Here is a 15,894-nt window from a genome sequence, read left to right on the forward strand (position 1 = left end):
TGACCGGAATTGAACACGATATTCCAAGTGCAGCCTAACGAAGGTTCTATAAAGTGTCAACATGACTTGCCAATTTTGAAACTCCATACCTCAGCTGATGAAGGCAAGCATGCCACGTGCCTTCTTGACTACCTTCTCCATGTGCATTGCCACTTTCAGTGGCCTGTGTACCTGTACACCCAGATCCCTTTCCCAATCAATACTCGTAAGGGTTCTGCCATTTACTGTGTATTTCTATCTGTATTAGACCTTCCAAATGCGTGACCTCACACTCGTCTGGATTAAATTCCATCTGCCATCTCTCTGCCCACATCTCCGACTGATCTATATCCTCTGATGGCCCTCATCGCGATGCGCATATCCATCAACCTTTATGTCGTCCGCAAACTTATCAATCAATCTAGTTACAGTTTCCTCCGAATCATAGCAAAAGGTCCCAGCACTGATCCCTGAGGAACACCACTTGTCACAGCCCTCCATTTCAAAACGCACCCTTCCACTGCTATCCTGTCTTTTTTGACCGAGCCAGTTTTGTATCCACAAAAGGTTGTGTATCCACCAAAATAGGGAGGTTGAATAAACTCGGCTTGTTTTCACTGGAAAGATGGAGGCTGAGGGGAGACCTGATGGGGGTCATTAGAATTATGAGGGGCATAAATAGGGTGGATACTAAGAGCCTTTTCCCAGACAGTGTCAATTACAAGGGAGCATAGTATTAAGGAGCAATGGAGAAATTTTAGTGAGATGTGCATGGGAAGTTTTCATTCAGAGAGTGCTGTATGCCTGGAACATACTGAGGAAGTGATAGAAGCAGGCACATTAGCAACATTTCAAAGGTATCTGGATGGGTACATGAATAGGGAAGGAATAGAGGGACACACAGTTTATCGGCAAAAAATTTATTTTACTTTAATTCGGTCATCATGACCTACACAGGTTAGCACGGCTCAAGGGTCTGTTCATGTGCTGTACCTCTCTTTGTACTGGTCCAGAGGCAGATGCTCTCTCTGCACCAAAAAAGTTCCAGTCACTTACACAAGCTAAAATATTAGAAGTCCTTTATTCCTTACTTATTTCAGTACTCCTTTCTAACCATTCCTTCCGCATTTCTCTTTTCCACAAGCTATCAACTGCAACCTACCTACTGAACCTTCAACAAATATCACAAAATAAATGCACGAGGTGAGTGAGCCAAGTGTTCACTACATATATTAAGCCACTGTAGCTGCACTGTCCGTTGGAACCTACCCTTGCAGGTTCAAGTGATTTGATGATCAATCAGCAAAAGCAAATTTAGTCCTGCAAGAAAAACTCAAACTGATTCAATTCCAACTAAACCACACATGATTTGGATTATGGAATGCAATACCCTACTCACCACATACAAAGCATGCAGCGCTCCAAGCAAAGTTGCTAAGGGGGCTTCTTTGAAAAACTCTTGAGGAGGACAAACCAAGATGGGCTTCACCATGCCAGCCTTCAAAGCACTGAGATGAAGGGAGGGAAGCAAAAAGATCTGTGAGCATCAATACAACATTTCAGATTTTTCCTAAGCAGACATAGAAAAAAATGTTTATCATTACAGATCATCAACATGGACTTCTTCCTGGTTTGTTGTACGACTGTAGTATGGGCTTCATGCAAGGCAGAACTCACTCCATATCATGATTTTTCATTTTATTAAATCTGATTATAGTGTGGTCCAAAATTGAAATGGCAATTTTACCAATAATACTAACCATTGCATGATCCAGTTTCCAACATTAAAAAAAACACAAACCAATGCATGTTTCATCCAACTCACGACAATTATTTTGCTACTTCAGCAAACTATTTTAAAATACATCACTCGCATTCTAAGACTTCAGAACGATCAGGGCTTCTTACAGAAGAAGGGAAACATACAAAGATATACGTTGTTCATGATTTGGATCACATACCGCTTGATGCCAACGACAGCCGCATCACTGAATCTCCGCACATCATCATAATCCCTATTGAGAGGCCCAGTTGGCGCAAATATCTGTACAAAAATAAGTGTGACCAACTCAATTATCTTAGTTGAGAAAACTCATGCCGAACTTAATTCTGGTACTACTCCTTTACAGAATAATGATTGCAGAAGGTAGCCATTTGACCAAGCATGCCTGCAGTTTGTTAGAATTATGCAGTTCATCTCACCCCTTACCCTTTTCTCTATAAAACTTTCAGCTCCAGGTACTTATTAGATTATTTTTCTAAGTTACTCTCAAATCTGCTTCCATTATCCTTTCAGGGAGATTATATCAGCTCACTTTCACGCAGGTTATTTTTCCTCACATCACATCTGATTCTTTTGTCAATCACTCTACATTATATCCGATTCGTGGGCCTTCTACAAAACCAAAAAGAAATACCTGTTTATTCCACCAAAGCCCAATGGTTTTGAATATTGCCATCAAATCTCCTCTTCAGCCTATGTGCACTCAAGAACAGCCCCACTTTCTCTCATCTCTCCACATGATTGGTCTCCCATTTCTTGTGGGAAATTTACCACTTCGGAGTCGGACTTGGAGGTTCAACAAAGCTTTGGGAGAAAGCACTGATACTCCAAAGTACTTGGCAACTACCTTCTCAACTACACAATGGTAGTTGAGTATCTTTATACCTTTTTGACAATAGATAGTACGGACATTAGCTGTTTACACCTCGTTACAAGTTGAATTGGCAGACATGGCCATCAACAGTTAACACCGTTACAAGCAGACAGATAACGACATGGACAGTTGACACATCATTGCACATAGAATGGATACATTTATGCAGTTACGTCCTCTATCAATGACTGGTTTTGATGTATACATTTATGTATTTATGTCCCCATCAGTGGCTGATCTCATTGTCAAACTCATCATTCTGGGTCTGCTCTTATCTCAAGTCTTAATGTGCCCCAGGTCTGATCAGTTTTCTGCAGCAATTCAGATACTGCAGGTTTTAACTCTTTGTGTAACTGTCTGCGCCCAAAGCACTGCCTTTTCATGTCCCTTCCCAGAGTCCATTTTGTGTCCATCACTTTAATTTCACCTTAACACATTCTAGTCCCATACTTGGAAGTTTCTACTCCATCCTCTCCAAAGCCTCGAGAAACTTCCCCTAATGATCTCCACTTAATCAAATAACTTAAAAATAAAGATACTTGAAGTATGATTCGTCTTCAAGAAATTCATGCAGACTTTGTTTATCAGTTTGTACTTGTACAAATGCTGATTTTTTTTGACCAATTGTTTCCTCTGGATTTTTCTGACTTTAGACTAACTTGCCTGTTATGGTTGGGTTTATTCCAATCAGTTTTGATCAAGAATATAACATGTAAATTCTTCAGTCCTGTGCTACCATCCAGATATCTGAGGAAGATTGGAAGATTATGCCCTTTGCTTGCCCAATTCCCATTCTTGCTCCAGTCAGTCAGCAAAGATCTTATCCATGGGAACTTAGTGAATGCTAGTGAACAATGCAATTCTCTTACCCTTTTTATCTGACCCAATATCACAACTAGCTCCTCCTTTACTGCAACATTGGCATCAAGCCTTTGACAAATGCAATGGTCGTCTCATCTCATTGTCCTTAACTTTCACAAGGTAATGATCAACACAATCTGTTCTTTTAGATTTGAGACTTTTTGACTCCCTTTTCTGTTCGCTGTTCATATGTTATGACTCCTTTTTAAAATCTGCTGTATTCAAGTTGGCTCTCTACTTGTCTGAGCTTCTTTATTCTGCTGCATTTTTATCTATGTCTCAACCACCCAAGGAACTTGAGCTTTTGATACTCTGTTTCCTACTCATTCTTCTGCTTTGTACCCAAAAAATCCCACTGCTCAACTTTTCTGCTCATCAGTTTCTTCCAAACATATGGACCAGATCCCAATTTGTCTCACTAACATCGCCCTTCTCCAGTTAAATGTTCTTCCATTTAAATTTGCCATTCTCCATAATTTCTGTAAACCTGTGATTGTCTTCAAAATGCTCCAACACTAAAACATACGGTCCTGCATTCCTCAGTACTGAATCTAGCACCAGGTTCTCACCATTGCATTGCACAGATGATCATTGAGAAAGTTCTTGTGCATACTTCCAAAATTCCTCCTGCTCTGTGCTCTTTATAGTACTATCATCCCAGTCTATAATTAGGTAATTCAAGTTACTGTGTTGACCGGACTTCTAAAAATGTGCAACACTGCGAATAACTAAACACTCAACAACTCTTCTAATTTGTCTACTGCAGCCATACTATTAGGCAGTTTCACATCCACTGAAAAACCCCAGTTAACAAGACAACAAATAATGAAAGATGCTCAAATACAGCTTATGAAACATGCATTCTTTCACCCAATTAGTTTCCTTCATTTAGATACCACACTGCTAAAGCTAGTGATAAGCTGGAGGATGGGGAAGGTTCAGCAAAAGGCCATTGAAGATAAAAACAAAGATGAACTGCAAAAAGAAGCAAGCAGAAAACATAAACATGGATACCAAAAGCTTCTGTAAGTATATACAGAGGATGAGAATAGCTAAAGTAAATGTTGGTATTTAGAAGACGATACTGCTGAGGTAATAATGGGAAACGAAAGAACCAACATTTTGCTTTTGTCTTCATAGTAGAGAATAATGAAAATTTTCCAAAAAATGCAGTTAACGCAGAGGAACACGGCGTAATAACCATCACTAGGGAGAAGTTATTGAATAAACAAATGGGATTAAAGGCAGATAAGTCTCGAGGATCTGATGGCCTGCATCCTATGGTATTAAAGGAGGTGGCAGCAGAGATAGTGATGCATTGGTTGCAATATTCAAAATTCCTTGAATTCTGGAAATGTCCCATTGTATTGGAAACATGCGAATGTGACACCCCTATTCAAAAAGGGAAAGGCACAAAGTAGGAAACTATAGGCTGGTTAGTTTAATCTCTATGGTGGAGAAGTTGCTGGAATCAATCATTAAGGAGGATATGACTGAACATTCGGAAAAACAAAGCTCAATCCGCCAATGTCAGCATGGATTTATGAAGAGCAAGTCATGTTTGACAAACTTGCTCCAGTTCTTTGAGAACATAACCAGCAAAGTGGATGCGAAGCATCTTCACTGCCAGAAGGTGCCGCATAAAAGACTGATCCAGAAGGTGACATGACAGGGGATTGGGGCTAGAGCAGTAGATTGGATTGAGGATTGGCTGACTGACAGAATGCAGGCGGTCAGGATATAGAGAGGCTCGGACAATGTGCCAAAACTTGGCAGATGAGGTTTAATGTGGATAAGTGAGAAATTATTCATTTTGGCCAAAAAAAAGCCAATTTATCCAAACGGAAAGCAGATTCAAAGTGCATCTGTGAAGAGAGGTCAAAGTGTCTTTGTTAATCAATCGCAGAAAGTTGGTATGCAGGTAAAGCATGTACAAAGAAGGCAAATGGAATGCTGCCAGTCACATCGGGTGTTGGTGAGACCACATCTGGAGTATTGTGTCCAGTTTGGGTCTCCTTATTTGAGGAAAGATATGGTAGCATTGGAGACAGTTCAGATGAAGTTACCAGAATGATTTCCAGGGATTAATGGCTTGACATATGACAATAGATTAAACAGTTTGGGCTCATATTCACTCAATTTTAGAAGGGTGCGAGGAGATCTGATTGAGATAAAATACTAAAAGAGATTTGTAAAGTAACCGTAGGTCAAATGTTTCCCCTTGTGAATCCAATTAGAACAGCAGGTCACAGGTATGGGTTGAGAGGTACCTGATGTAAAACGGAGAGGAGGAAGAATTACTTCTTGAAGACGGTGGTGAATTTGTGGAACTCACTTCCCAATACCATTGTGAAGTCTGAATCATTAAATGGTTTCAAGAAGAAGGCAGATAGATTTTTGATTTAAAAAAGATTAAAGGGATATGGGGAACAGATAGGGAGGTAAGTGTGAGACCAGAAAGAGATCAGCCATGATCTGATTAAATGGTGGAGCAGGCTTGAAGGGCTGAATTGCCTGCTTATGCTCGTAATTCCTATACCCCCATTTATCATCATTTTATGAATTTAGTGTCCAGTTAGATGTTCCTTCAAGAAACAAGTTGTACAATCTGAATGCCAAATTGGAAAACAAAAATAAATAAGCTTCATCTGTACACTTCAAGAAGAATGGGCAAGATCTAACCACATGTTTGAGAGGTCATAACAACACAAACCAAAGTCTTCAGTTTGTTGATCTTGAATGGGAATCAGGTATTTCTGACCTTTTTCTCATCCAACCACATGCTATGGCCAGTCTGTTTCAAACAATAAACAAAATTCTGAGCCAGTTACACTGCTGACAGCTGGGACCCTTGAAAATGATGCACAATTTATGCAAAAAGAACTGTCACTACCTAATAAAGTCACTCACCACTCTCGCTCCTGGAAAATTCGGAGCATGAACCAATACCACTTCCTGCCCCAATGAAGCATCAATCTGGAAGACAATAATTTCAATTAATTAAGCATTGAAGGAAAGTTAAGTCAAAGCAGCCATGGCTAGTTGGATATCAGACAAGCAATTCTGAGCTTAAGCAGAATTTTACCCTTACTTCATGGGGGGAAATGCAATTAATTCTTGCTGCAATTATACAAGGGTTGGGTGAGATTGCATTTGGAAGTATGATGTTATTAACCAAGGAAAAATATACTTGGCTCAACAGGTCCGTAGATTGGATTCCTGGGGTGAGAGAAGTGACCCATGGGGAGATATCTAGTTGAGAGTGCCAATATTTTCTGGAGTTCAGAAGAATGTGAGGTAATACCATTGAAAAAGAAGATTTGGACAAGTTGCATGCCCGAAGGCTGTTTTCCCCTGCTAATGTAATCTTGAACAAGGGGTCAGTCATTTCGGAGTGTGACTAGAGGAGAAATTTCTTCATCCATAACTGTGATCTTTCACATGCCCTGTGCTAGCCATATGGTTTCATACGTAGACAAGATTAACTTTGATCACCTACAAGGACCACTCTCCATCTGCTTTCTCCCAACTCATTTTGATGTTCAGTCCTGTTTTAAAAAAAGCTCTTCCATGTAATCTGCAACTGCACTTTCAAACTTGCAACCAAAAATCATCTAGTCACCTATTCTCCATATTTTAGCAGCTACTGTCCTGCTCAGTCACACTCCTGACTTTATCTTTGATGTCCTGGTGCGCATAAAAAACATGACTCTCACTCATCCTGGTCACTTACCCTGGTGTGGTCATCATCTAAACATGTTAGGCAGCAATTGCGGAGTGAAAGAAAACATCGTGGTGGAAAGTCACAAACCTGAGATGTTAATATTTATGCCCCATGGATGCTGCATGAGCATCAACATCTATGGCTAACAACTGATTTAGCCATTTTTCATCTGGCTGGACAATACAAGTGCTTTGGGTACTGCTCTCCAAATCTGTTTCATGCTCTAAAATGATGCTGGAATGCAAAGATAAGTTCACCACCGACACTTGGATCGATTCCCCTCAGTCCCAACATCCTCAATGCAAAGTACACATGGAATTTATCAATACTAAGATGGAGGCCACTTAATAAGCAACTTATGTCACTCTTCTCCTTTCAAATAGCTCAAGCTATCTTAAGAGCTTATACTGACCTCTCATCTTAGTCTACTTATTTTACACATCCTCACGTGTTTCTCTCAGCTCACTTACCCACATGACACAATCCTTATCCTACTAGCCGAGACTGCCTCACATTGCCACGGACCCAGGTTCAATTCCCGGCTTGGGTCACTGTCTGTGCGGAGTCTGCATGTTCTCCCATGTCTGCAACTGGTTCTCCGGTGTCTTCCCACAGTTCTTAAGACATGCTGGTTCGGTTGATTGGCCATGCTAAAATTGTCCCTCAGCATACCCAAATAGGCACCAGAGTCTGGTGACAAGGGGATTTGTAGCGTTAATGTGAGCCGACTTGTGACACTAATAAAATAAACTTTATATTTTGTTCTTTGACAACTGCTGGCCATTCAACTTTCCTTTCTACCTGCTATGGTTAACTGCTCCTTCTTCTCAGGCACTGTGTACTCTCCTTAAAACCTCAATTATCATTCTTGTTAAAAAAAAAACCAGTTGGTCCTTCAAACTGAAATCCCATCTCTAAATTACTTTTCCTCTCCAACATCCTTTAATGTATTGCAATCTCTCAAATATATTCTCATACTTCCTCTAACACTGAAGGATGGCTCCCAGCACCCATTCATTCTTTTACATCTATATGCTGCCCATCAGTAGCAGCACCTGAACACACCAGTTTCCACATCTACCATGAACATGCTCAATTCTCTCACCCCAACTCCCTCGAATGCTCCTCTGTGTCTAATTTGTAACGTAGCGTGGCTGACATGCAGAATTGAATGAGAATTTACCCAAATAAATATTTAGACTGAAGCCATTGGGGTGAATTTTGCCATTCCACCCGCCATTGGAATCGTAGCGGGCAGGAGGCAGACCATGGGAAGGTCTGTTGACCTCAAGCAGGATTTTCCGGTTTTGGCCCAAGAACAAGCAGAAAATCCCACCCCTCATCTTTGCGCCTCACCAAAAACTCTATGCCCCAGCTACCATCTCCATCCCTTCCACCGGCAACTCCACAGTCAGACCAGAGCACTAAACCTTGGGTGTTGTAGCTGGTCCCAAAATGAGCTTCTGACCATGTATTATCCACAAGATGCACTCTACTTGTACCGCCATATTTCCCAACTTTACCACTGCCCCCTATCATCTGCTGCCAAATCCCTCATTCATGCCATTGTTTTCTCCAAACTATTTATGTACTCTCCTGCTAGCCTCCTATCTTCCACTCTCCATAACTGAAGTTGAAACAAAACTCTGATGCCAGGGTCCTAAACTGCACTAAGTCCCATTCACTGATCACTATTTGTGCCTACTAACCTACACCAACACTCCATCCTGAATTGCCTGATTTTTCACTGATGTATCGAGTCCATGGATTCACATGTTGCTTCCTAAAATTTCCTCAGATTTCTGAACTCCTCCAATTCTGCACTATGGGTAGTCCTTGTATTAAATTGCTTCACTATTGACAACAAAACCCTCAACTGTCTAAGCCCTAAAAGCCCACTGTAGATCAGATGCTTCTTATAACCTCCCTCTTTGACCAAGGTTTTGGTTATTTATTATAAAATTTCGCACTGCTTGCTGTTAAGCTGTGTTCAATAGCACTTCTGTGAAGTGCAACTCAATGTTTTACCATGATAAAAAGTGCCATTGCATTTTGCTCCCCTCTCCATTTTCTTGAAATAGCTTCACAAGCATTTTTAATCAGAACAATTTTCACAGCATGCAAGATTGCTGTTCTGTTCCTCTCATAAATGCCAGTACAATGCAAAAGAATGTGATATTTGACGTTTCAACAGCAACATTCAAGGATATGAGATAAGTTAATCAGTTTGATCTGTCAGTCTCACTCTCAGCTCAGTCCAACATGACAACTATGAATGCCAAGTGCAATCAACAGTTGTGAACAGAACATAATATGTACTTACTGATTTGTACTGGCTAAGTGGCACGTTCAAATGTTGCAGATCTCCAGAAAGCTTGCCAATAGTGTTTGTTACCAAGACAACACCATCAAAGGTTGGCCTGAACAACCAAAAAAAGCCTAATTTAGTACTACGGTTAATTGTACTTGTCAGAATTAACAAATGCTAAATTCATAATTTTCTCAACATTGACCGAGTTATATACTTGAGCAGCAAATATTAGCTCAGGATCACCAAATGTAGAATATTAAAAGAGGAAACCAATATTTCCAGGAACCAAAAAAAATGTTTCTGCAGAGAAAATGAGCACCTTCCTCTCCTTCTCCCCTCCCCATGCTCCCCAATTCACCCCATTAGCCCCCACACATGGAAATGTAAAGTGTGATCTTTCGCAGAAATTATGGGTCGACTTGGAGACCAACTTACAGACTGATAGGAACTCAGCAGGAGTGGGTTATCTGACTCCTCAAGCCTGTTCCACCATTCAAGTACATGGCTGATTTTTTCGTGGACTCAGCTCCACTGACGCACCCACTCACCCTTTATTGCTTTAGTGTTCAAAAATCTATCAATCATTGCCTTAAAAGCAATCAATGAGGTAGCCTCAACTGCTTTACTGGGACAGGGAATTCACAGATTCACAACCCTTTGGGTGAAGACGTTCCTTCTCAATTCAGTTCTCTATCTGCACCCCCTTATTTTGAGGCTGTGTCCCCTCGTTCTAGTTTCACCTGCCATGGAATCAAGATCCTTGCTTCTATCTTATTCTATTCCCATCATAATTTTATGTTTCTCTCAGATCCTACCTCATTCTTTTCGAGTCCAACGAGTATAGTCTCAGTCTACTCATTCCCTCCTCATAAGCCAACCCTCTCAACTCCAGAATCAATCTGGTGAATCTACTCTGCATCCCCTCCAGTGTCAGTATATCCTTTCTCAAGAAAGGAGACCAAAACTGTACATAGTAATTCAGATGTGGCTTCACCAGCACTTTATACAGCTGCAACATAACTTCCCTGTTTTTAAACGCCATCCCTCCAGCAACAAAGGACAAAATTCCATTTGCCTTCTTAATTACCTGCACTTGCAAACCAGCTGCTTGTGATTCATGCACAAGGACACCCAGGTCCCTCTGCACAGCAGCATGTTGCAATTTTTCACCATTTAAGGAATAGTCTATTTTGCTGTTATGCCGACCTCATAATTACCAGCATTTTACTCCATCTGCCAGACCCTTGCCCACTCAAACTATCTGTATCCCTTTGCAGGTCTTCATTGTCTTCTGCACACTTTGCTCTACCACTCATCTTAGTGCCATCTGTGAACTGTGTCAAAGCTTGGTCCCCAACCCCAAATCATCTATGCAAGTTGAAAACAATTGCAGTCCCATCACTGATCCCTGAGGCACTCCACTTGTCACTGATAGCCAACAAGAAAATCACCCATTTGCTCCCCAATTCACTTTCTGTTACTTAACCAACACTCTATCCACGCTAATACATTACCCATAACGTCGTGCACCTTACGCAGCAGCCTTTTGTATGACACCTTGTCAAATGCCTTCTGGAAATCAAGATACGCCACATTCATCGGATCCCCATTCTCCGCCACGCTCAAAATGTCGTCACATAATTCTAGTGAATAGGTTAAACATGAAATGCCTTTCATGAACCCATGTTGCGGCTTCCCAGTAGGACAAGTTCTATCCAGATGCTTTGCTATTTCTGCTTTGACAATAGGTTAAAGCATTCCTCCCACTACAAAAGTTAAGCTCACCAGCCTCTAGTTATCCACTTTTTGTCCACTTCCTTTTTCAAACAATAGCATCACATTTGCTGTTTTCCAATTTGGTGGAGCCACCCAAAGTCCAGCAAATTTTACTAAATTACCACTAGTGCATTTGCTATTTCCACCACCATAGTACCTTGGGATGCATTCCATCAGGGCTAGGAGACTTGACTACCTTCAGCTCCATTAGCTTGCCCAACACAACTTCGAGTGATAATAATCACTTCTAGGTCCTCACCTGCCATAGCTTTCTTGTCATCGACATTTGGCATGTTGTTATTTGTGTCTTCCACAGCGCAGACCAACACAAAATGCCTGTTCAATGCCTCAATCAGTTTCTCATTTCCCATTATTAAATTTTCCTTCTTAGTGTCTCAAGGACCAATGTTTACCTTTGCCACTCTTTATCATTTTATATTTGTAGAACGTTTTGATATGTTTTTATATTCTGAGCTAGTTTACTCTCACAATCCATCTTACTTTTCTTTATAGCTTTTTCATGGCTTTCTGTTGACCTTGAAAGATTTCCCAATCCTCTTGTTTCCTACAAATCTTTGCCACTTTGTATGCATTTTCTTTCAATTTGACACCCTCCTTTATTTTCTTAGATATCCATGGTTGATAATTTATTTTTCTACAGTTCTTATCACTGATATGTACTTTTGCTGTGTAAAATCAAAGTTTGGAAAGTCCTCCCCTGTTCCTCAATTGTCCCACCATAAAGTTTTTGCTCCGAGTTTACCTTAGCTGACTACTCCCTCATCCTATTGTCACCTACTTTGTTTAAGCACAAGACACTGAGATTGGATTTACCCGCTCAAGCCTCATCTGTATTTTAAATTCAACTATTCTGTGATCGCTCCTTCTGAGAGGATCCCCAACTATGTGATAATTAATTATTCCTATCTCATTACACAGGGCCAGATCTATGATAGCTTGCTCCCTCCTAGGTTCCATTACATTTTAAACATATTGTTCAAGGAAACTATCACAGAAACATTCAATGAAGTCCTCTTCAAGGCTGCCTTGACCAAACAACATGTAAATTAAAATCTCCCATGATAATTACCATGCCATTTTTACATGCGTAAGTTATTTCTTGCCCCACCGTGATGTGATTATTTGGCGGTCTATGGACTACGCATGAGTGACTTTTTCCGCACAAATGGTTTCAACCTTTTTCTCCACAGAACCTTGATCTCTCACTACAATCCTGATGTCATCCTGAAATATCAGAGCTACACCACCTCCCTGTCTGTCCTTCCAAACAGTGTGATACCACTGGATATTTAACGTCCAGTCATGACCACCCTGCCTGCATGTCTCTGTAACGGCCACTAAATCATACTCATTTGCTATGATTTGTGCCATCAACTCACCGTGTTATCTAAATGCTTGTACTATTTGAAAAGTGTGCTTGTGCTGGTTTTTACACTTTCTTTTTGAATACTGACACCTTCATTCATAACATCTCCTGAATTCTCCTTCCTTTTGAAACCAAATCTGCTTTGCTTCCCATTAACCATTATATTTCCCGTACTTTTAACCTTCCCTTCCTCCCCCTACTTGCTATTTAAAGTCCTTGTCACCACCCGATTTATCCTTTCTGCTAATGCTCCCAGATCGGTTCAGGTGAAGACCATCCCAATGGTACAGATCACCCCTTTTTCCCATACCACTCCTTTAACCATGTGTTAACTTCCTAATTTTCTCATCCCTGTGCCAATTTGCACGTGGCTCAGGTAGTAATCTAGAGATTTTTACCCTTGAGAACCTGTTCTTGAGTTTAGCACCTGGTGTGTGATAATCCCCAATCTTGCCTACTTCGTTTGTCCCAAAGTAGACCACTCCAGTAGCCTGTCAAGCCAGTCAGAGATGTCCCTCACCCTGGCACAGGGCAAGCAATATACCATGCGAGACTCTCAATCCTGCTGGCCAAGGATGCCGTGAATCCCCTTAATTATAGAATATCTACAACTTACCACTTGTCCTTTTGCTCTACCCGCTTGAATGGCCACCTGTTCCATGGTGCAGTGATTGCCTTGCTCATCCTCCCTACAACCCTTGTCCACATTCACACGGACAGCAAGTACCTCATACTTGTTGGATAAGGTCAAGAGCTGGGGCTCCTCCGTTTCTGAATTCAGGAACACTGCTGCCTTATTTGCAGTCACTGTTGTCCCTCACCACTGGTGTGACTGCCGCCTAAAACTAAGCGTCCAGCTAACTCTCCCCCTCCTGGGTTTGCCACAGTATCTGAAGCTCAGTCTCCAGCTCATCAATTCTGAGCCTAGATTCTTCAAGAAACCAATACTTGCTGCAGGTGTGGTCACTGCAACTCACTGCCAGCTCCCACATCAAACAGCTACAGCATGTCAGAGTGCTATGAACTTGAATTTGCTGCTTTCTTCCATAATTAATGACATAATAAATTCCAAAAAGAAATGTAAAGTACAATTCAGACAAGAGACAACATGAATCATACAATACTCACTCTTTGGCTTGTAACTGAGTTGTGAGGAGTAGTTTAGGGACTCTGCAAAATAAAAGTTATTTTTCATTAGAGTAGCTTCTGGAATTACTCAAAATCATTTGACCAACAAAAACAAACTTGAAGTGTCAACCTTTCTGCATTCTGGAAGTGATTACTTGCAACTTCATTTTACAAACCCAACATGGAGGGGGTGATTCTGGAGACAGTATTTTCATTTAAATTCAAAAGTACTCAGGATAAAAATTATAGATTCACTTCCTCTTCCAACTTGGCTGTGTCTGCAGCGAGTATTGGGAGCAAGTCACAACTGGAGTGAAATGCACACGGTTGCATGTTTGTCATACGTTTTCATAAGACTATGATTTTGAATTAAGACAATTTAAGTTCAAGTGTGTGGACATTTATATGGTCCGCTCCCCATTCTTGCCCACATTTGCTCACAATCCACAGTGCACTGCCACAATTACATGCAAACCAACTTTTAAAAAATGGGCCCAGAGATTTCCTGTGTTGCCAAATGGGCCACCTAAGATGGTTTGCAAAATAATGCTGGGATAATTGGACAAGCACTGAAATAGACAGGCTGCAGCCTTAAAAGAAATTGGACAGAAATAAAATACAGTGCAGCTCAGATGACTAAATACACAGGAAACAAACCATCTCAAGGACAAAGGCCATTTTCTGGTCAAACTGGATTGTTCATTAGGCGCCTTTATCCATTATTTGGGAAAGAGGTATGTGACCTACATGCCTCCAGCCCTGAGAGGCATGGCCATTGGGTACACACCCAGAGATCAGTATAGCAGCACCTGACTGGACTCCTATCAACCAAGGTGATCAAGACCTGATCGACTGATGTGCAATGACCAAGAAAGGGCAGAAACCAAAAAGGTATACAAGGTGCTGCACAATCTCTCTCTCTCCCCATCAATGAACAAACCACAACAATGGTGACCATCACCAGCAACGACCAGCATGAGGAGAGCCACCACACCCAAGGAGGAAGACTAGAGGCAGAGCATCAGCCCAGGCTATGCAGTGGACTACAGAGACCAAAACACGATAAATGCCAATATCTGTCGAGGTACTTGCCAATCACAACAAAGTCAAGGTCCAGTATTGGACTTGGACTTAGGTACTCTGAAAGGTAATTTAGTATTGATTGGGTGGGTGACTAATGATTGTGTGTGAATCAATATTATTGTACAAGAAGTCTACTCGCTGTTCTTTATCCACCATCTAAGGGTTAAAACAGACTGTGCAGTAGGCACAACACCTACAGCTGCTTCCAAAATTCAGGCAGTTTTGTGGGTCTTATTATTTTTGTGAAAAGCTCGCCAGAAAGCTAATTCTGCCCATGGTCAACTGCAGTGCAACAAACATCAAGACAGTTATCTTACTTACCCCTGCAATTTTACAGCCAATTGGATGCTGTGTTTGTGTGGATGTATGTGTATAGGGAAGAGTTTCAATGTGGGTGGCAGGTCTCTTGAGGTAGTTAGCTCCAGAATTGGATTGCTTACAAATATGGTAATTTTTTTAGCCATTTTCATAACATAATTTGATTACTCTTTCAATTATTCGAGAATGAGCACCTTCAGCTTCCCTATTACAGTCCCTTTGCCCAACTAATACAAATATAAACAAAGACATATAGCATGTTTCAATGTCCGAAATCACTTTGCAGCCAATTAAATCAAATTACAGTCTCTGGAACAGCAATGTCGGAGCAGGAATAAGTCAGTTTGCCTGTCGGGCTAGCTCAGTGATTCAATACGATCATGGCTCAACCACTCAATGTCTGTCCCCCAACACTAACCCTGCATTTCATTGTCGTTGTATTTATAATTCTGTCATTGTCTACTTTAAACATACTCAACGACTAAGCTTCCACAGATCCACAATTTGAGTGAAAAATGGTCTCTTCACTTAAGTCCGAAGTGGCTTCCCTCTTATTTTGAAATTGTACCCCCTGTTCTAGAATCCTCAAGCAGGGAAACAATTTACCCTGTCTGTCCCTTGACATATTTGTCATATTGCTTCACAACCCTCAAATAAAGGCCTAATTTTC

General features: G+C 41.0%; 1 protein-coding gene across 3 annotated transcripts in view; it reads right to left on the reverse strand.

The window, feature by feature from the left end:
• The window catches only part of LOC145361191 (putative aminopeptidase W07G4.4), a 69,852-nt gene that overhangs the window by 32,129 nt on the left and 21,829 nt on the right, over positions 1–15,894 (reverse strand). For all 3 annotated transcript variants that reach the window (XM_080216826.1, XM_080216825.1, XM_080216827.1), the window contains 5 exons: positions 13,824–13,865; positions 9,545–9,641; positions 6,408–6,473; positions 1,941–2,023; positions 1,379–1,487 (listed from right to left, as the gene is read on the reverse strand). In XM_080216826.1, the coding sequence (XP_080072952.1) occupies positions 1,379–1,487; positions 1,941–2,023; positions 6,408–6,473; positions 9,545–9,641; positions 13,824–13,865 (397 nt within the window). The remainder of the gene's footprint in view (positions 1–1,378; positions 1,488–1,940; positions 2,024–6,407; positions 6,474–9,544; positions 9,642–13,823; positions 13,866–15,894) is intronic.

This window comes from Carcharhinus amblyrhynchos, chromosome 34 (assembly GCF_965287045.1).
Source record: "Carcharhinus amblyrhynchos chromosome 34, sCarAmb.v2.hapA, whole genome shotgun sequence".
Lineage (NCBI taxonomy): Eukaryota > Metazoa > Chordata > Chondrichthyes > Carcharhiniformes > Carcharhinidae > Carcharhinus > Carcharhinus amblyrhynchos.